The sequence below is a fragment of the Piliocolobus tephrosceles genome, chromosome 11 (assembly GCF_002776525.5).
Source record: "Piliocolobus tephrosceles isolate RC106 chromosome 11, ASM277652v3, whole genome shotgun sequence".
In the NCBI taxonomy this organism is placed as follows: Eukaryota; Metazoa; Chordata; class Mammalia; order Primates; family Cercopithecidae; genus Piliocolobus; species Piliocolobus tephrosceles.
The window spans coordinates 9,237,754-9,257,636 of NC_045444.1; the positions used below are offsets into that span (position 1 = coordinate 9,237,754).

The 19,883-nt window shown below is 58.1% G+C and overlaps 1 protein-coding gene across 15 annotated transcripts in view; it reads right to left on the reverse strand.

Annotated features, from left to right (window-relative positions):
* Positions 1 to 19,883, reverse strand: part of BIN1 (bridging integrator 1) — a 63,801-nt gene that overhangs the window by 32,509 nt on the left and 11,409 nt on the right. For 7 of the 15 annotated variants that reach the window (XM_023225622.3, XM_023225620.3, XM_023225618.3 and 4 more), the window contains exon 2: positions 669 to 749. In XM_023225622.3, coding sequence (XP_023081390.1) covers positions 669 to 749 — 81 coding nt within the window. Of the gene's footprint in view, positions 1 to 668; positions 750 to 1,156; positions 1,409 to 6,096; positions 6,444 to 7,185; positions 7,214 to 19,883 lie in introns of those variants that run through there. The other 8 variants (XM_023225616.1, XM_023225615.1, XM_023225614.1 and 5 more) reach the window with 3 other exon arrangements.

Here is a 19,883-nt window from a genome sequence, read left to right on the forward strand (position 1 = left end):
TCTCCCAAATGCTCCCGGCCCTCTCCCAGCTGCTCCCAGCCCTCCCAGCTACTCCCGGCCATCTCCCAGAATGCTCCCAGTCCTCTCCCAGAATGCTCCCTGGCCCTCTCCCAGAATGCTCCCAGGCCCTCCCAGCTGCTCCCCGGCCCTCCCAGCTGCTCTCAGCCCTCTCTCAGAATGCTCCCGGGCCAATTGGAGATGGCTGTGGACGCCTCCCAACAGCCCAGCCTTCAGCCTGCCACAGAGCCAGGCACACACCATGCTCAGCAGATGCCCAAATCAAATCCAGTCTGCTCTGCCCCCATGCTAACCACTGCAGATGCCACTCTCCTGGCAAGAAGCTTCAATAGCTCCCACTTGCCCCTGATGTGCAAAGTTTCCCCAAGTCTAGCCACAATCTATTGCCTGCTCCTATCCCACCCTCCCCCTCCCCCCACTACCCTTTCTATGCCTCCTACCAAGGACCTAAAGCGTACACACCCCAACCCTCTTCTTTCCCAGCATGCATGGCCAGGGCTGCCTTCTCCAGGAAGTCTTACATGATCTTGTCAGCCCAACTGATTATCCTCCTCCAAGCTCTCGTACTCCACAAATTCAGCTTGTGCCATTTTCCACCTGGCAGCCGAATTTTCACAAACTCCCTAAGGCCAAGGGCCACCCACACTCACCAGCTGCTTGTTGAAATTCTGGACGCACTGCTCAAACTGCTCATCCTTGGTCTCATCTGCCTTCCCCAGCTTCTGGAGAACCTGCCGAAGCCAAGATAGAAGGGGAGCGTGTTACCTTGGAAAGGAGAGTGGCCAAACCAAGAATGCTCAGTCACCAACAGCACAGACCGGGGTCTGGGAAGCCTCTAGCCACCGTTACCCAGCCCAGGGTCCCCACCCAGGGCTGCAATCCCCCGGGGCATGGCTGGATCCACCAGGTCTTCGGGCCTCCCCACCCTCTACCCAGGGCTCGACAACAGGCCAAAAATGGAGCTCAGGACAGGCTTGACGTAGTAACCACAGCCAGGAGGAGGGAGGCTTCAAAGACAGCAGGAAGGATCGGGCACCCTCCTTGCTGATCTCACACTGCACCCCTGGGTGCTCCGCCCCCACCCTGGCAGCTGAAAAGTGAGCCAAGCAGGGGAGGGGCCAAGCAGGGGCAGCCTCACTTCTCTGCATGACTCTATTCCCTGGGTCCAAGGCCCATGAATGCCACCGGCAACAGCAGAGCAGGCCCTGAACCAGCAGGAGCCATCCTGGAACCAGGAGGTCAGCGAGGGGTGGCCGGGAACTGCCGGGGGCCCACGCGGAGTCTGCTTCCAATCTGACTGGGTTTTTGGATGTGACCTGCCCCGGGCACTCTGCTCTGCACAGCCTACACACACAACACACAAGGACACACACATGAGCGCACAGCCACTAGCTCTGCTCCCAACCAAGAGTCTCAGAGGCGGACCTTCCACAGCCCCCCATGATGAGTGGCAGCTGTCCTCCTCCTTCAGCTGCGTCGGGAGGGGGAGGGGGAGGTGAAGGAGGTGAAGGATGGGTGGGCAAGGGCAGAGAAGGGGAGCCACGCCAGGAGAGGGGAAAGCTCTAGGAAAGGAGGGCGCTGGCGCAGGACCCTGAGAGCATCTGCTGACCACCATGCTCTCCCAGACTTCCCTCTCTGGGCCCTGCTCCTCCAACCCCAGAGCTCCACATGACGGAGAGAGAGGTGGGAGCAGGGAGACAAAATACAGAGGCAAAGAGTGGTGAGGGGGGCATGGTAGGAAAGAGCAGGAGAAGAAAAAGACAAAGAACTGAGGCACAGAAAAGCGATGAGGAGTGCCAGATGTGTTTGCAGGAGAGCAGAGAGGAAGACCAGGATGGTGGCGGGACACACCCGTTTGCAGCCCGGGAGGCATCTCCATCATGGCAGCAGAAAGGCCAACGCTGATGTCTCGGCAGAGGCCTCTCCCAGGCAGTGGGCAAGGCCTCACAAGAATGAGAAGGAAACGGGGGTAGGGGGTGTGAGTGGAAAGCGAAGGGAGAAAAAGGTGGGCCCAGAAGCAGAGGGGAGCCCCAGGAGCAAGAGGCCAGCCCGGCAGCTGCCGAGGCCAGCAGGTCTGCAGACATACCCTCCCTTCCAAGACCCAGAGCCAGCCCATGCTGCCAGGAACATCAGCTTTGTCTGCCCAGGGCCCAGGCCAGAGTCCCGGACCAAGGGATGCCTGGTACCAGGACAGAGCCAGGACCCTTCCCACCCTGCTGACCCTTTCAAGGCCTATGCTGCCCTGCTGCACTCCCCCTGCCCGGTCCAGGAGCCTTGGCAAGGCCAGCTGCTCTTGGCCATCTCTCACCAAGCACCTGCTCTGTGCCTGGCCTTGGGCACCTTGGCTGGTGCAGCAGAGAAGAATGAGATGTGGGTCTCTGTCTTGACATGACAGACATGACTTAAGGCTGTGGGACCCTGCGGTGATCTCATCTAGCCTGGGCAGTCAGTGGGACTTCCTGGAGTGGGTGGCAGCTCAGACAGAGGGGAGAGGTTGCAACAAAGGTAAGGAGACCACAGAGATGGAGCATCTTACTGGGGAGTTTTGAATTGCTCAAGGTGACTAGAGGTCACAGAGGATGGTGTGGGAAGGTGAGAGTGGCAGCAGGGGGCAGGTGGGCACTGGGAGGCAGCCACCGATGATGATGCTGTTCTATAGCGGTCAGGACACAGCGGTCTCACACTGCACCCCTGGGTGCTCCGCCCCCACCCTGGCAGCTGAAAAGTGAGCCAAGCAGGGGAGGGGCCAAGCAGGGGCAGCCTCACTTCTCTGCATGACTCTATTCCCTGGGTCCAAGGCCCATGAATGCCACAGGCAACAGCAGAGCAGGCCCTGAACCAGCAGGAACCAGCAGGACACATTGGGCAAGTGCAGTTGGATGCCAAGGGCTAATGCTGGGATGAGAGAAAAACCAAAACAAGACCCACATGAGCAAGAAAATGGACACTGCACAACTCACAGGCTCCCCACTGCTGCCCCTCCCTGGCAGCCACATCCAGAAGGGATGCTCCAGAAAGTGGGCTGAGCTGGGGAGGTGCCTCACCCGGCTCAGCGCAGAGCTTGGGTGGGCGACTCAGCCTCTCTGCTCAGGTGCCCGCCCCACAGCATCCCCCCCCCGAAAGAGAGGAATAGACCACCGGATGGAAAAGAACTGCCAGAAGTCTACCAGAGCCACCAAAGATAGCCAGAAGCTCTCAGAAACAGGGCAGCAACTGGCCAGCTCCCAAAGCAGGAGCACCAGGCAGGACACCCCCTCCACGCCCTGCTCTCCCTCTCCCCAGGAAGACAGACACACTCAGCCAGCAAACGTCCCCAGTCTACTCCACCCACACTGGCCCCCAGGGCTCCCAAGCTGTACAGAGACAGACACACGCTCGACCCAGTTCCCAAACACTGCTGTGTGCTCTGCACAGACAGCTGGAGAACCGGGGAGATTTCCCAGCCCAGGTAAGACTCCAGCCATCGGTGAGAAGACCCTTGGGAAAAGAGATGGCTACTCTCTGAGCCTCAATCTACAAAATGAAGTGAACACTGGCACCCTCATCAAAGATCACAAAGATCACGTCTATAACATGCAGAGCAGTACCTGGCCCATGATATTCAAGAAATGGCAAATTATTAAAAGGCCTGCAGAGCAGCCTTCACACAGCTGGGGGATGGGCCTGACTGACACCACCAGCCCTCACACTGGGTCCAGGCTGATGGCATCCCAAGATGCAAGACAGAAGTCACAGATGTGCACACTCTACCTGCACATGGCAAACTCCTATGCATCCTTCAAAACCTTACTTCGGTGACATCAGTGTGAACTGTCCCTGATCTCTTCTTCCCTCACAACACTCTGTACCACTCAGAGCCTGGGAGCCTCCTCACTGCTATGTGATGTGCCTGTGTGCCTCGCTCCCTTACCCTGAAGGAAGAGCTTGAGGTCAGGGACAGTCTTCCAGTCATCTCTGCATCCCTGACACCCACACAGGGCTAAGCACAGGACAGACACAAGGTATTCTTGGTGGCTGCTGCTCATCTGAGCTATGGGCTTTGAGGGCAGAGACACGACCCTAAACAAAACACCCTGCCTCTCAGTCTCAGGCTCCTCCCAGGCAAAATGGAAAGGTAATGTACAGAAAGTCCTCAGCCCTGAAGGGTGGAGGGCGTGACAGCGTGACAGCACAGAAGCCTGAGGCTGAGCCGGTCTCCCCACTCTGCAGGACCTCAGGCTGCTGAAGCTCTCAGTGCTCCAGTGCCCCTACCTTGGAAATGGGACGAACAACAAGGCCACAGCATGGCCAAGACCCAGGGAAGACTGATGGGCGAGGCTGGCCTCGACCACATGCCATCCTCACTGCACATACCCCCATTTCATCCATGAGGGATGTGGCCTGGGGTCCCCATCCTCAAGGAGCTCCTGGTGTGGCTACCACAGGGAAAAACAAGCTGGGCACCCCCTGCCCCAGAACAGGAGCTGGGACAAGGCCATGAGGCTTGGCACACAGATCTCCCACCCCATCCGTTCCACACATGGTTAGTGGGGCCTCCCCTGTGTTGAGCTCATAGGCAGACCACTGAGGGGCACAGGGGACTCCAGGTGTCCAGGTGGGGCTGGCCCAGCAGCGACTCAGGAAAGCTGGGCAGGACAGTTGTGCTGGGTTTTGAAGGATGAGCAGAGTTGGGTGAGGAGGAGGGCCTGGCGGCACAGGCCAGGATTTGCACTCTGTCCAGGGTTACTGGGGGAGGGCACCTTAGTCAGTTCCACCTCCACTTATCACACACTTACCAGGCACACTCGCTCTGGGATAAACAAAGGGGAGCCTTTGATAACTTGGCAGAGGACGGGACACACAGAGGCCCAGGAAGCAGAGGCAGTCACAGAGCCGACAGCCCCAGCAGCCTTATCAGTGCCACGCCCAATCACCTCCTATCAAAGCTTCCTCTCACCACGTCCTTAACCCAAGGCCAGATGTGAGTGGAGCTAAAGTGCCTTGGAGGGGACACCCCAGGGCAGGGCAGGGAGGGGGGGCAGCTGGCAGGAATGACAAAGTGTAGCCCTGTGGCCAGCTCCAGAACCTCCTCCTGCAAACATCCACAGGGTTCAGCCTCGGCTGTGGAAGGCAACCAGCCCAAGGCTCCTCCCTAGAAAGGCTGGGAGGTTCACTGAGTTGGCGCCGTGCCTCTGGCGCCAGGGCCCACAAGGGCTCAGTGGGAGCGTCCCGTGGGCGGGGGCCCCTCCCCAGCCATCCGCCAAGGCCTTTTTCATGGCTCAGTGAGAGGGCAGAAGGCCCTGGCATCAGCCACTCCCTGTGGGTACAGGGAGTCCTGCCACCCTCCAACAGCCCCCGCGTGGCAGGCAAGGCCCTGACCCACAGCGTGAGTCATGGGGCATAGCCAGTGCATGACCACCGAACCAGAGGGAGGAAGGGCGCCCAGGCCTGTCTTGTTTGAGCCAGGAGCAGCTCACCACGTACAGCACCCACCCACCATGCATGCACTTCAAGTCACCAAGGCCGCCTCCTCAGAAGGGAAGTGTCCTCATCTCCATGTGACAGATGGCAGGTGAGCACAAACAAATCAGGACACAGCCTGACACCATCCAGGCAGGAGGGGCTGGGAGTTCCAGCCGCCACAGTGAGGAGGGCCGGGTCTTCGGGCTCACCCGGCTGGGCCCCAGCAGCCCCTCCTGGGGTCTCTGATCCCTCCGTCAGCCCCAGAGACCAGTGGGACCCCGGCACTTGTGGGACGCACACCCACAGTCTGAATGGCATAGCCCAGGGCAGGGGTAAGCACTTCCCTGGGCCATGAGAAAGACCAGCCCAGGGGCCCAGGAGGAAAGCCCAAGGGAGGAGGGGTGAGGGCCGCATTCCCAGTCACTCTGGTCCTGGCCAGGGACCTGGCTAGGGGCTCCTCCACCAGCCAGCGGCACCCCTCGTCCCTGCTGCGGCTGGAGGCATCTCAGTGGCTGCAGAGTTCCCAACACCCCACCCCAGCCACACACATGGAAGGGGGGCCTCATCCAGCAAATCTCCCTCCCAGGCACCCACCACCCAGCTGCTGAGACCCCAGAAAATGCATAAGGCCCTCACCTTCCGCATCATCTCTTCCCCACTTGCCTGCACAGGAAGGGCGGGCTGAGAAGTGAGCCCCGTCTTGCCCCTTCCTCCCAGCAGAGCCTGCGGTTAGGGGCCACAGGGACAGGATGCACACCCTCCTGCCCTGGCGTTCTCACACCGAGGCTCCCCAGGCAGGCAGACACAGAGGACGGGAGGGCGGGCAGGGGGAAGGCCACTGTCAGACACCCGGCCAGGCTTTCCCCGGGCCCAGTCCCAAGGGGGACACCCCAAGAGGTGAAAGGGAGGGCCCCTATAACAGGACAAAGGCGATACTTCTCCCAACCCCCGCCCCCCACCTCTGGGTCCAGGATCGCTCCCTGACTCCTGGGGGCTGTCCCTCTGTCAATCTCTCCTTGCCCCTCGTCCTCCACCCTCTCCCACACACCGCTCGGGTCAGCCAAGCTGGGGAGCTGTGGCTGATGACACAGGGCTGGTCTTGGGGATCTTTCTGCCCTGGTGCTCCAGGGGCCCCTGCAGGGGATACAGAGGGCAGGACGGCCAGCTGAAGGCTTCCCTGGTCACAAGCTCTGAGGTCTTGCAGGGACTCAGCTGGAGATGCCAGGGACATCACAGGACAAGTCTGCACCGAGACCAGGGTTGGTATGGGCAGGCCATGGTGGGCACCCAGGCAGGGGAAGGGATACAAGGCCCTCCACCTCCCCTCTCCTGCCCCGAGAGGCTGCCTGCTGTCTGGCACATCAGGCTGGGGTGGCAGTGGTGAAAGGGGTACAAGGGGAGTATTAAACTCCCAGGGGCAGAGGGAGCCAGTCTGAGGACAGTCCTACAGACCCCATCGTCACCTAGTTCCCCAGCACATAACCCTCCTCCAAGTCCACCTCTCAAATGCGAGCTGCCCCTGCATCCAGACGCACAGGACCCCCTCTCCCGGCTCTGCTCACACCTCCCCATCCCCACTCTGACAGTGGAGCCGCCTAAGCCTGCTCCGCACCTCCAGCTGGAGGATCTCGGTGGCCTCCAACAATCTAGGTACCAGGCAGGAGGCCGCAGCAGCCCCAGCGAGAGAGCAGAGGGAGGAAAAGAGGTTCTCAGCCCACCACTCACCTCCACATCTCATGTGAACCTCCCACCTCCTTATTTGCAAAGTATAAACCTCAAAGAACGTGGAGAGGATACTATAGGGACTATCATCTACCCTTCACCCAGATTCACCAATCAACTGTTACCACGTGGCCACATTCATTTGCTTTTTTCTTTCTTTCCTTTTTCTTTTTCTGCTTTTCTCTTTTCTTGCTATGTTGTCCAAGCTAGAGTACGTGGCTCAATCACGACTCACAGCAGCCTAGACTTCCTGGGTTTAAACGATCCACCCATCTCAGCGTCCCAAGTAGCTGGGACTACAGGCCACTGTGCCTAGCTAGTATTTTTACTTTTTGTAGAGACAGGACCTCACTATGTTGCCGAGGCTAGTCTCGAACTCCTAGCCTCAAGTGATCCTCCCACCTCAGCCCCCACAAAGTGCTGGGATTGCAGGTACAAGCCACCGCGCCCAGTCACTTTTTTCTCTATATAAACAGTTCCTGCATTTGTATATTTGCCCAGCCAACAGAAGGTAAGCAGCGGAAGGGTCACTGGGATGACCTTCACTCCAGAATACTTCACCCCTAAATACTCCAACAGATTTCCTAAGAACAAGAACATGCTCTGAAATGCCCATGATACCATGAGCACCCCCAGTACGTCCAATATGTATTTTAAAATACCATCTAACACACGGTCCACATTCAAATATCCTTGGGTGTCCCCCAAATGCTCTTTGTGTCTGGGTCTAGGATCCAACTGTGGCTCACATATTACTTCTGATTATCGGGTCTCTTGTTCCTTTAGTCCACAATATTCCCCGTATGCCTATTTATCAGTTATCCTTTTTTATTTTTTCCTTTCGCAATACTGGTATCTTTTTAAGAGTGCAAACCCATCGCCTAGAGAATGCCCCACACTGTGGATCCATCTGATTGTTTCCTTGTGAGGAAGTTCAGCTTGAATGCTGCTTTCGCGAGAGTCCTGCAGAGCGAGGCTGAGCCTTCCGACAGCACTACAGCTGTGTTAAGCTCCACCGCTGGGTCTGAGTCGTGTTTGCCGGGTCTCTTGGAAAGAAAGGTCACTTTTCTCTTAGTCATCTGCAGGGCAATCACGGTCACTGTGGCAAGGCAAAAAGTCGCTGAACTTTTTGCACACTGCCTTTACGATCCATCATGCTTTGCTGTTCAGTGTGAGGTCTGTGGGCAGCTGCATCACGGTCTTCCGCGGGCCTGGGGGAGAGAGAAAACTGCAGACCTGCTGAACCAGAGTGTTCCCTTTAACAAGTCCCTCTGGTGCACCGTATGCGCAGTGAAGTCTGAGAAGCACTGCAATATCATCTTGGCTGGAACCCGCTGTTGTTACCCAATCTCCTCCACGTGACCCGGCATTCCACAAAGACGAGCTTCCCCTAGTCTTGCCTTTGCGAGGAGGGCGGTGAGGATATCGTGAGTCCTTCGTTTTGCGTTCATTATTCATTCTGATGCTCATACGTCCCAAGTGCAACCAGTGGGAGGTTTCGGACACGTCCTCATTCGTCTGCGGGCGCTTCCTTCCTTTCTGACACTAGCAGATGCTCCAGGCTCAGCCTGCACTGTCCCTGCCCCAGCCCTGGAATCAGCCATTACTCCAAGGAGCCACGATTTCCTTTAGTGGAGAGGCGTGCTGATTGCTCTTAGGCATTTCAGCTTTCCGTCTTGCTCAGAGCCGCAGATTATTACCCCTACTTTAGAGATAAGAAAGGAAAGGCTGAGGCACTAAAGGATTTGGCTCTGCAGCTAAGCAGCAGAGCTCAGATTCTGTGGCTTTGTGGTGGCGGTGAACAAGCATCATCACTCAGGTCTGTCTACTTCAAGAAGTGGGAAAGGAGACAGACCCATGGCGTAGCAGCTGCCCTCTGAGTCCACCGCAGTGTTCCTTCGGAGGCCACACTGCCTGTGGGCTGTGGCACCTGCCCCAGGCTGGTGATTGCACAAGGGGCAGCTTCCTGGTCTCATCCAGCCCAGGGACTCTCTCCCTCCTCAGCACCCAGTGAAGTCACATGTACAGAGGTGTCGGCAGCTCTGCCACTTCAGAGCAGCAGTGCTTAACCCAGAAGCTAGCACTCTGATGGTGACGATTGAGGCCTTGTTCTCCCCACCCGCCCCCCACCCATCCCCCGCCAGAGCTGCTGCTGCACCCTTAGGCTGGGAGGGGAGGGCACCCAGACCTGCAGCCGAGGACAGAAGGGCTAGAATGAGGGTCCCAGACTCCCTGAGAAAGCTACAGTCAGCTGGGCCCTCTTGCAGCAGCCCCAGCTCTGCCTGCAAAGGGGAGAAGTGGCCCAGGTTCCTGCTGAGGAGCAGAGCCCAGGGGCAATGGGAAGTGAGTCCCAGGAAGCAAGCCCAGAACACACAGCACACTTCTGAGTGGCTAGCCACCCTTCAGGCTATGCCTTCCAACTTCTCAAAGGCACCACGTTATAGATAAGTGCATTCCATCAGGAGGTCAGAATGCTCCCCGGCCCTCAGGGCCCCACACAGCAGAGCAAGCTCGGCCATGTACACGCAGCAGGCGCCCCAGCGTGAGATGACGCCCACACACGCTCACGCACACCCTCCCTGGCACAGCCACCTGTTCACGGCCTTCCAGTCGCTCCTGGGCACAGTAGGAAGGTGGGGGAACCACAAAGAAGCCACAGAGACAAGCAAGAGGCAGAGGGAGGCCGGGGAGAGCCCGTAATGAGGAAGGAGCCGGAAAGAAAACAAGAGATGGGGAAAGCAAGTGCGAGCCCAGGGCAGCAAGATGCACCCCACCAGGAAGGGCCCAGCACCTCTGGGGGAACGGGGTCCTCCCCCTCAGCTCACACTCTCAGGGCTGCTCCGAAAGGGGGAACCTGAGCCAGGCCTCAGCCCCCTTCCCTGGCTCCTCTGTGCCCCCGTACCTGGGGCCTCCATGACCCCCGGGCTGGATATGAGGTGGTGGCAGGAGGGGCTGGCTCTGGGGACAGGCGTCTGTCAACTTGCCTTCCCTTGAGGGAGATGCTGCCAGCTCTGTTCTCACTCCGGACAGGAACCTTCCCCATTCCTTCCCTACGGAGCCCAGCTGAGGGCCCCACATGTGCCCCTCCAGGTAAGCTCCACAAAGTTCGCAGCACAAATCATGACCACCAGGTAATCTCTCCTCCAATGATTCACCTTGGGGGCCCCACCACCTTTGAACCCCCTCCCCGTTGGGCTCATATCCCTAGGCCACCCTGAGGTGGCGACTCTTGGTCCCATTTTATAGATGAAGAAACCGAGGGTCAGGGCGGTCACTCAGCTAATGAACAGTAGAGCCAGGATACCACACCTGATCAATTCCAAAGCCCAGACTCAACTTTTGACTCCCAAACTGGGGCACACAGACACTGAGGGGGAGCGGGTGGTATGTCTGGAGCTTGCTGAAGAAGATTCACATTCCATCTTGCTTTGATCCAAAGATCGAACTGGTAAAGAAAACACTTTTGTGACATAACAAACATAGACAACTTGTGGATTAGAATGCAAAGCTGACAAAGATTTTTGCTATGAAATACAAAACCGGGAAGACATTCCTCCCAGGAAGGCCTGGCCTTGCCCCAACATGTTGATCCATCTTTTTTTTTAGACAGAGTCTTGCTCTGTTGCCCAGGCTGGAGTGCAGTGGTGCAATCTCGTCTCACCACAACCTCCGCCTCCCGGATTCAAGCAATTCTCCTGCCTGGGCCTCCAGAGTAGCTGGGACTACAGGTGCACGTCACCACGCCTGGCTAATTTTTGTATTTTTAGTAGAGATGGGGGTTTCACCATGCTGGCCAGGCTGTTTTCGAACTCCTGACCTCGTGATCCGCCCACCTCGACCTCCCAAAGTGCTGGGATTACAGGTATGAGCCACCGCACCCAGCCAGTGATCCATCTTTTTCACAAGTCAGGAAGCCCCTGGCCTCGCCCCGACGTGGCGATCCACCTTTTTGACAAGCCCCCATGCTCTGTCCCCTGACACCAGTCCACAAAGACTCATCACACTTTTCCGTGGTGGCCTGCTCAGAACAGCTGACTGAGGAAGCTGCCTGGCCTCTCTTGGGAGGCTGTCACTCTAAAATGATCATCTCCTTCCTCTTTTTGGTGATTTTTCCCTTTCCATTGTGAAAACACTGGTGAGAGCAAAAAGTGGTGTTGGATTTTCTCTTTTACATCCTTAACTGACAATAAAAACTTGACCAATTACGTCAGCCCTACAACAATGCCTTGCTGGTCAAAAACGAACACCCGGAGAGCCCTCCCAGCCCGGCCGGCCCCTGGAAGTGCTTTCTGCATGACAGCCGGCAGCCCGGGCCTGCCCCTGAGAAAGATGGGAGGGGAGGGGAAGTGGCAGGCCTCCTCCTCCACACTCATCTCTGCAGCTGGCAGGGAAGGCTCTCGCCCCAGAGGAGTGTCCGGCTGACTCCAGGCCAGGAAGGCCCCCTCCCCGTCCTCTCTCTCATCCCTCCCAGGGTGCCTGAAATTCCAGCTGGTTCTGTAGATAAGCCTATGGCCTGCAGCCAGGATGGTGCCACGCGGACCCCAGAGGAAGCCAGGGTGGGCTGCGGTGGCCTGGGGAGCCCAGAGCAGAGCACACAGCATGAGTGGAGGCAGCAGGGGCCAGAGTCAGGTCGGGAGGGGGCTGGGGTGAGCACACTCAGAGTGACCAGTGGGGCTGGACCAGCCAAGGGCAGTGCCGGACGGATGGCAGAGCAGGAACCACTCATCCAAAGACCACGTGTGCTCAAAATCCCACGAGGGGAGGGAGACGTTTCACAGTGAGGAAACCGAGACTCCCGTGTCAGTAAGCAATGCGCTAGAATCCGCACGCGGCCCACCGGTCCCAAGCCCACGGCTTTTATCAGCCACCCCACCACCTTCCACTCAGGAGGGCTGGAGGACCCCCTGAATCATGACTGGCTCCCCTCCCCTCGGGACCAAATGCCAAGCTGAGTCCATTCTTAGCCATCAGCAGAACCAGGTGTCCACCAGCAAATAGAGGAGTTTCTAGAAGGGTTAGGCCCACCCAGACCACCATCGAGCACCCAGGCCTCCCCCTCCAGCTTCTTCCCCACCCAGCCACCAGCCCCTCCACTGTGAAGAGTCCCACCCCGGAGCTGGGACGTGGCCTCTCGGCTATGGAGGCTGGTGGCTGCGGTGGTCACACTGTGGGTGAGCTGGCCAGACGCAGGAGGGATCTTCTCACAACTCAGTTCCTTGAGAGCAGGAGAGGCGCAGAACCAGGGTCCCCCCTGCCAACTCCCACCCAAAGACGAAGGCGGCTTCCCCTGCTGCACTCTGACCTCACAACAGGCATTTGGAGACTCAGCAATGTGCCCTGGTGGCCGTGTGCCTGGCCCTGCTCTATGGGGAGCCAAGCAAGGTCTCTGCCCTGGAGGAGCCAGCACTCTAGGAGGGAGGCAATGTGGAAAGGTGCTGTGAGCCTGCGAACAAAAATGCAGCAGGGGCGGGTGGGTGTGGTGGTTCACGTCTGTAATCCCAGAACTTTGGGAGGCTGAGGAGGGCAGATCGCCTAAGGTCAGGAGTTCCAGATCAGCCTGGGCAACACAGTGAGATCCCACCCCTGCCAAAAATAGTTTTTAATTAGCTGAGTGTGATGGTGTGCATCTATAGTCCTAGCTACTGGGGAGGCTAGGGCAGGAGGATGGCTTGAGTTCAGGAGTTCAAAAAATGCAGTGATCCAGGACCACACCACTGCACTCCAGCCAGGACGACAGAGCAAGACCCTATCTCTTAAAATAAAAAAAAAAAAAATGCAGCAGAGCACTGAAGGGCTGGGGGCGAGGGGAGAGGGCGGCTGCTCTTAGGAGGGAACTCAGGGAAGTGACAGCTGAGGAGAGACCTGAGGAAGGAGCGAGACACCAGGCCGGAAAGGAAGAAGGAAGAAGGAAGAAGGTAGAGCTCACCGGGCAGAGGACGCAGTGAGTGCAAAGGCCCTGAGATGGATGGAGGTGACACCACAGGACAGCAAAGCTGGTGTGGCTGAGAGTGGCAGGGGGCAGGGAGGACCAGGAGGCCCTGAAGCACCAGGTGCCAGGCTTCATGCTGAGCCCTTGGGCATGATTCCATAGCCTCATGGTGGACCCCTCCATAACCTCATGAAGGAAATACTATTATATGCTCACTTTGCAGGTGAGGAAGCTGAGGCACGGCCTTAACGACTTCCCAGGGCCACACAGCCAGACCCAGGATCCCAACCCTGGGCCTGGGTCCAGCGGTGAGGAGCTTTAACCGCTGCATATGCGGCCTCGGCCGCCAGGACTACGGAGGGCCCTGGAAGACTCTGGCCCTTAAAACCCAGCATGGAACGTGGAACCCTGGAAAGCTCTGAGCCAAGCCTTGATTTTGCAGCCGGCAAAGCTCCCAGGCTGCCGCATGTGCAGATTTCAGGAGCACAGTGGGCAGGGCGCCTGTTCAGAAGCTGACTGCACTGACCCAGGTGGGAGGCAAGGACACTCTGTGACCTGAGCTACTAGAGGGAAGGGCGGTCATCACCCCAGATGGGGACATGTGTTGGGGTAACAGCTGGGGGTCACAGTGAGTTTGCAGTGCCCAGAGATGTCCAGGAGGAAGGTGGGTACACAATGGCCAGGAACCCTGGGGTAAACTGGACACACCCCACTGTCAGGTTTCTATCACACCCCGGCCCCACCCACCTGCCCCTCAATCCCTCCCACTGCCCACTCTGGATGACCAGCTCAAGGCGTTTAGTCTGGGCAGCTGGCCAGGGACCCCTTCTGGTAGGAGACGCTACTGGGGCAGGAGGTGCAGGCCCAGGCTGCGCAGCCCTGGGCAGGTAAGCTCAACTCCCTGACCTACTGGGTCTCATCACTTAGTCAGAGCCAAGAACTCCCTCAAGGGTGTTTAAGGGTGAAGTATGATCATGTAGGTACGAGGGCCCTGCAGAGCCACTGGCACCAGATTCCCCCCATCCCCCCAACCCAGGGCTGAAAGTTCCTGCAGTCTTCCAACCCTAGCCCCCAGTGCCCTACTCCCCCCACCCCCAGCCCACACAAGCCTTCCCCGCACCTGCCACCTGGTGTACCTGCTCCTGTGGCTCACAGTCCACTGCAGCATGGCCAGTTCCTTGGAACAGCACATACCAACCACCTCCCTTCCTCTCTCCAATCAAGCTCCCCTCTGCAGCCTCCTTGCCTGCAGCTCTGCAGGGACCCTGCGAGCCACCCCATTACCCTGGGCCCCTTTGGGAAAAGGGTAAACCAATAAAAGGCCCCATGGAAATCAACCGAACAGCTGAAGATCGTGGCCATCCCAGCAAGGCCAGCCTGGTGCAACCCGCTGTGTGGCCACATGAGGAGCCCTGATGGGCCTTGCCACTACTCCACATCCCAGTGCCACCCCCGCAGGCCGGCAGCAAGGGCATGGCCGCGGGGCATCAGTGACACAGGGCGACCCTCCACCACTTCAGTTGTACTGGGTGGGGCTCGCTGAGGACAGCCTGTCTCCACAGGCACGCACCCCACCCTTGGCCCCAGCCCTCCGCCCACCTGTCCCTCCACACAAGTGTGGGTGCTATTCTCAGCCCAGCTCCAGGACGCTGGCCATAAACACAGGGTGGAATCTGCTTCTCCAGCCCACCCGCCTCCCACCCTCATCACCTGCTTCCTGAGCTCAGTCGGGGAACAGCCTGTGCTGGGGAGGAGCAGAGCACCAGCCCAGCCCTAGCCAGGACACAGCTGTGGGTGGGGGGCGGTGACAGCTCCCAGCAACCAGGGCAGGGGAGGGGGAAGGTCTGGCCAGCACCCACCCACCTTGGGGCCAAGTGAAGGTCTGAGCTGGGTGGGAGGGCAACCAACCATGGGTCACCACACACCCCCATAGCCTTCATTAGGAAACTCTGCCCCCTTAGCAATGCCAGACTATGCTGGCCCTTCACATCACCTCCTCTAGGCAGCCTTCCCCGACTCCACTCCAGGAACAGGGGCTGACTTATTCTTCTGGATGCCTTCAGGTTCTTACATGTCTGTTCCTGTCTGAGCAGCTCAACCTAAACATGCAACCAGGCTATTCATTCATTCCTTAATCAAAGTCCTCGGTTTCTACATCTATGACACTGGAACTAGTAAATGGTGCCTACGAGAGATATGTGTTTATCTCAACCACATCATAGGTATTACTTCAAACAGTACTGTTGTCATTTCTCCTATTCAAAGGAGTGAATGCCCAGAGTCAGCCTTAGATAACGCCCACCCAAAAGTGCCCACTGAAGCGCCAGCAGGCACCCCATGCAACATAGTACTGAGGAGGGCTGCCCTCACCCCAGCCCCAGGGCACTCTCAGGCCTTCCTCTGCTCAGTGCTGTTCTAGGGGCTTCCCTGCCTCAGCCTGGCCTGTCCAGCACGCCCTGCCGCTCCACACAAGTGTGGGTGCTGTTCTCAATCACAGGGGTTCCCCCTCTTTGCAGATGCAAAAACAAAAGCCAAGGCTGGCAGGTTCTGAGTCCCAGAGAAGAGGAGGATGGACCTACTTCAAGTCCAAGGCTGTTTCCACTGTATTTGGCCCCAGAAGTACGAAGCCAAGGCTGGAGGAAAGTTGGGAAGGAATCAGAAGGGGACGAGGTGTTTGATCAACAGGTAATCAGATCAAGAATAAGGGCTGGCTGACCGGGCGTGGTGGTTCATGCCTATCTATAATCCCAGCACTTTGGGAGGCCAAGGTAGGAGGATTGATTGAGGCCAGGAGTTCAAGACCAACCTGGGCAACATAAGGAAACCCCATTTCTACAAAAAAGAATTTATTTTAATTAGCCAGGTGTGGTGGCATGCACCTGTGGTCCCAGATACCTAGGAGGCTGAAGCAGGAGAATCGCTTGAGCCTAGGAGTTGGAGGCTGCAGCAAGCTATGATTGTGCTGTTACACTCAGCCGGGGTGACAGAGCAAGATCCCATCTCAGAAAAACAACAAAAGAATAGGGGCTGGTGGGTGGGGGTAATGGAACGGGGAGCCAGAGGGAACAAGAACATGTGGAGGGAGTCACGTGGCTACCCCTGCCCCACGCCATGGCCCCTGCCTTTAGCCCTGCCCGCAGCCTTGCCCCTTCCCCAGGCCCTTGGCCCAGCTCTCCGCCTGACCCCTATTCCCATGCCACCCTCCACCACACCCCTGCCCCTGCCCCAGGCCCTGGCAGGTGGAATGAACATTCAGAGGAGCAGCGAGGCTCCAGGCTTCCTCCCCCTAACCCTGCCCATCCTGTGCTGTGGTAAGATGGAGCGAAATTAGATAAATGTGAAGGGCTAGAGGGACATGGATGTGGGGGACAAAGGCACTGCGCCCTCTCCACCCGATGCAGGATGTCAGCGCACAGTGGGACAGAAGTGGACATGGCCCAGCCCCACCCTAATGGGCTGTGTGACTTCAGCAGGTGCCAACCCTCTCTGGACATAATCCAGGTCCCGCTGACCTTAGAGGGAGGTAACAGGAGCAACAGGGCCCAGAGGGGCTGACAGCTGCTCAGCGGGCCACCCCGTGTGGGAGGCAGCACTGCTCACTGAAGGCCTGAACACCTGCCCGCAGTTCCTGGCACCACCAGGCTCAGCGCTGAGGCCGGCCACCAGCTCAGGGGCATGCTGCAGGGGGCAGCAAGGGCCTCCCACTGACTCGCAGCCCCGGGCAGGTCACCACCCTTCCAGACGATGCGCCCTGCAGTCTCAGTCATCATCTAGAAAGGTCCCCAGAGTGTGCCCAGGTCCCCTCACTAACACATCCAACACAGTGCAGTGCGCTTGGGAAGGGGAGGCAGGGACCCCATGCAGGAGAGAGGACAGAGGTCCCAGAAGCCACAGCCCACGCCTGCACTCCCTGTGCCCGTAGGGAAGAGGAGCTCTGCCTGCACTGTCCCCTCCTCCCCAGGGCCTTCTCCACCAACAGCAGCACAGTTCAACAGTAAGGGGCTGAGCAGACAGACACAGGGGGCAATCCCTCTAAAAATAAAAAAATAAAAAAATAAAAATCCCAGGAGGGAGCCAAAGGAGTGGGGCGCAGCCTGGGGGCCGCCCACAGATGCGAGGTCAGCCCCCGGCCAACCCCACGCTAGGGCTGTCCACATAGGGAGGGGTCAGGGTGGGAGGGCTAAAGGGGAAGTGGGGGGTTACAGTATCACCTGGGGCCTGGCCCCCACAAGGCCCTGTCGGGGCTCAGGACACAGCATCCCATAGCGTGGTGCGGTGGCTCGCCACAGACTCTGAACAAAGGGCATGCGAAAGGCCTCAGAGGCAAGCTCTCCGCGACCTTCTCCTGCCCTTCTGTCTCTCCCCGCTCCTTTTCCCTGCCCAGGTGAGCCATCAACACTGGAATTTTTCTTTCCCAAGGTGAAGCATAAAGACCAAAACCCCTTTTCCCCAAAGCCAGCCATGAAACCCAGAAAGTTTCACTCCTGAACACCCTCATTCCACAGGGGTCCTGCACTCTATGTGGGAGAAAGGCACAACACAGAGAGGCCGGAAAGAAGCCGAGCCGACAGGCCTTGCTGGGTGCCCCTCGGACTGTCACCGTGAGGTCACACCCTTTGTGCCATCACACGTCTACACGGCTGTCCATTCCTCACCAACTTACGCCTGAAAACCGACGGTTCTCTCTGGGTCCTTGATCGTCACTGTTGAAGGCCCCCGTGTCATGTAAAATGTTGATTAAGGAAATGTGATGCTTTTCACTTGGGAACCTGTCTCTCGTTATAGTGGTGTCAGCTGTAGCCCTTATGATGGGTGAAAAAGATATCACACGTTTCCGCCCCTGCCGCTCTCTCTAAACTATCCCCTCCCCTTCGTTCCTTCCCAAGGCCTCAAGCCCTACCATCTGGATCCTGAGCTAGGCCTGGACTCCCTGGACTCCTCCAGTGCTGGGGGGCCCAGGCCTAGCCTCAGACGGGACGGCCCTAGAGGATACACATGGGTGTGTCCTTAGAGGGCATGGGTGCAGCTGGACACCCCCACTGGCCTAAGGCTCTGCTCCCCATCCTGGAGCAGGGCTAGTCCACGAGCTGGCACCCTGACCTTCAGGGTCCTTGTGTGTGAAATGGAGACACCTGTTCTCCCGTTTAATCCTCATGACAACCCTCCCACGCAGGATATTATCCCACCTCACAAAAGAGGACACTGAAACTTGGAGGGGGGAGTGACTTGTCCAACGTCAAAGCACTTAGGAAGAGTAGAGCTGGGATTTGAACCCGGGGCTCTGAGACTTGAAAGTCATATTCTTTCCACCTTGCTGCACTGTGTAAGGTGCTTTGCAAAGCCTTATACAAAGGCTTTTATCCTCCGAAGCCTCACACGCCAATTTACTTGGCACGGTGTGCCTACTATGTGCCAGAAGCCAGGAACACGGGCATAATAGGTCCAGGCTCCCCCTTCAGGATTGAGTCCAGCAGGCAGGGCTGTTAGCCCATTTTATGGAATTCAAAAGGAGATGAGTAGGCAGAGCAGGAGCAGGAACCTGGGCGCTCCCGCTGCCTGCTAGCCAGGAGGCCAGTGCAACATGGGAGCTCCAGGTCCCTCTCTCCCTGCATGGCTCAGGCACACAGTCTGAGTACTGGAACGGCGCTGAGCTGACTGCAGACTGTGGGGGAGGCCTCCCTAGTCTCTCGAAGCGCAGCAGGCAGGGTGACCCGCAAGTGCAGTGGCACAAAGCCGGACGCTGGCATCAGGTTCTGTCCTTGCTGTGAGCAGGGCTCCCACAGTGCTGACTCAGCTCCCCTGGCCCAGCCCTGCAGCCCACACCCATTCCTCAGGGAGGCTTCTGAAGTCGGCCCCAGGCCAGACCAGCCCAGGATCAACAGACCCTGCCCACCCAGGGGTGTTGCCCCCAATGCCCTCAGGAAAGGACCCACTCAAATGGGGCCTCCTCCAGGACCATGGTTCACCAGACCAGGAGGACAGGGTGGGCGGGTCAACTTGGGGAAGGCGGTGACATTCTAGCTCAGCCAGGCTGCCTTCCAGGACAGGCTGCTTCACTGAGTCCTTGCAGGGAGAGGGGGACACAAATAAATAAACTCCTGGCTTGGTTCATATTTCAGAAAAAGAACAATATTTGGGTCCTGTCCCAGGTTCAGCAAATGCTTCCAATTAATTGTGGATTCTGTTTCTCAGTTTAGAACAAGAGTCAGCTCATTCCTCGTCCTGGGGTCCCCTCCCAAGCCACTAACATCCCCCAGGATCCCTGCAACTCTTTCTTCGTGGGCGTCTCAGGAGCACAGTCAGGCCAGCTTCATTCAAATCTGATCCACCCAGGTCCCCTGCACCACGCCTCCCTGGCGGGGGTCACTGGTAGATCCCGGGAGTGTGGGAATCCCCAAGTGAGGGGCCCGGCTCTGTGGGTTCACCTTCCCTCTGGTGTGCCAGCCTCCTGGAGTCACCCAGGAGCCCCACTCCACCCCCAAGCATATGCCAGGTGTTCCCCAACAAAGGCAGCCCCCACACTGACTTGCATTTGAAGACAACCAAGACATCTGCACCTTAACAGTCCCTTCCAAGCTCCTCTTACCACCTCCTTCCCACTCCCTGGACTCGGGGATGGGGGTGGCAGCGCCTGGGAACGGCCAACTTGGAGCCAAGTCTGAGGCCTGGGAGGGAGGGAATCCCAGAGTACTGCGCCCACTCCCCACTCTCCAGCCTCTGTTCTCACCTGCCAGATGGGGTCGTAGTTTGGTCCCACCCACTTCACAGGGCA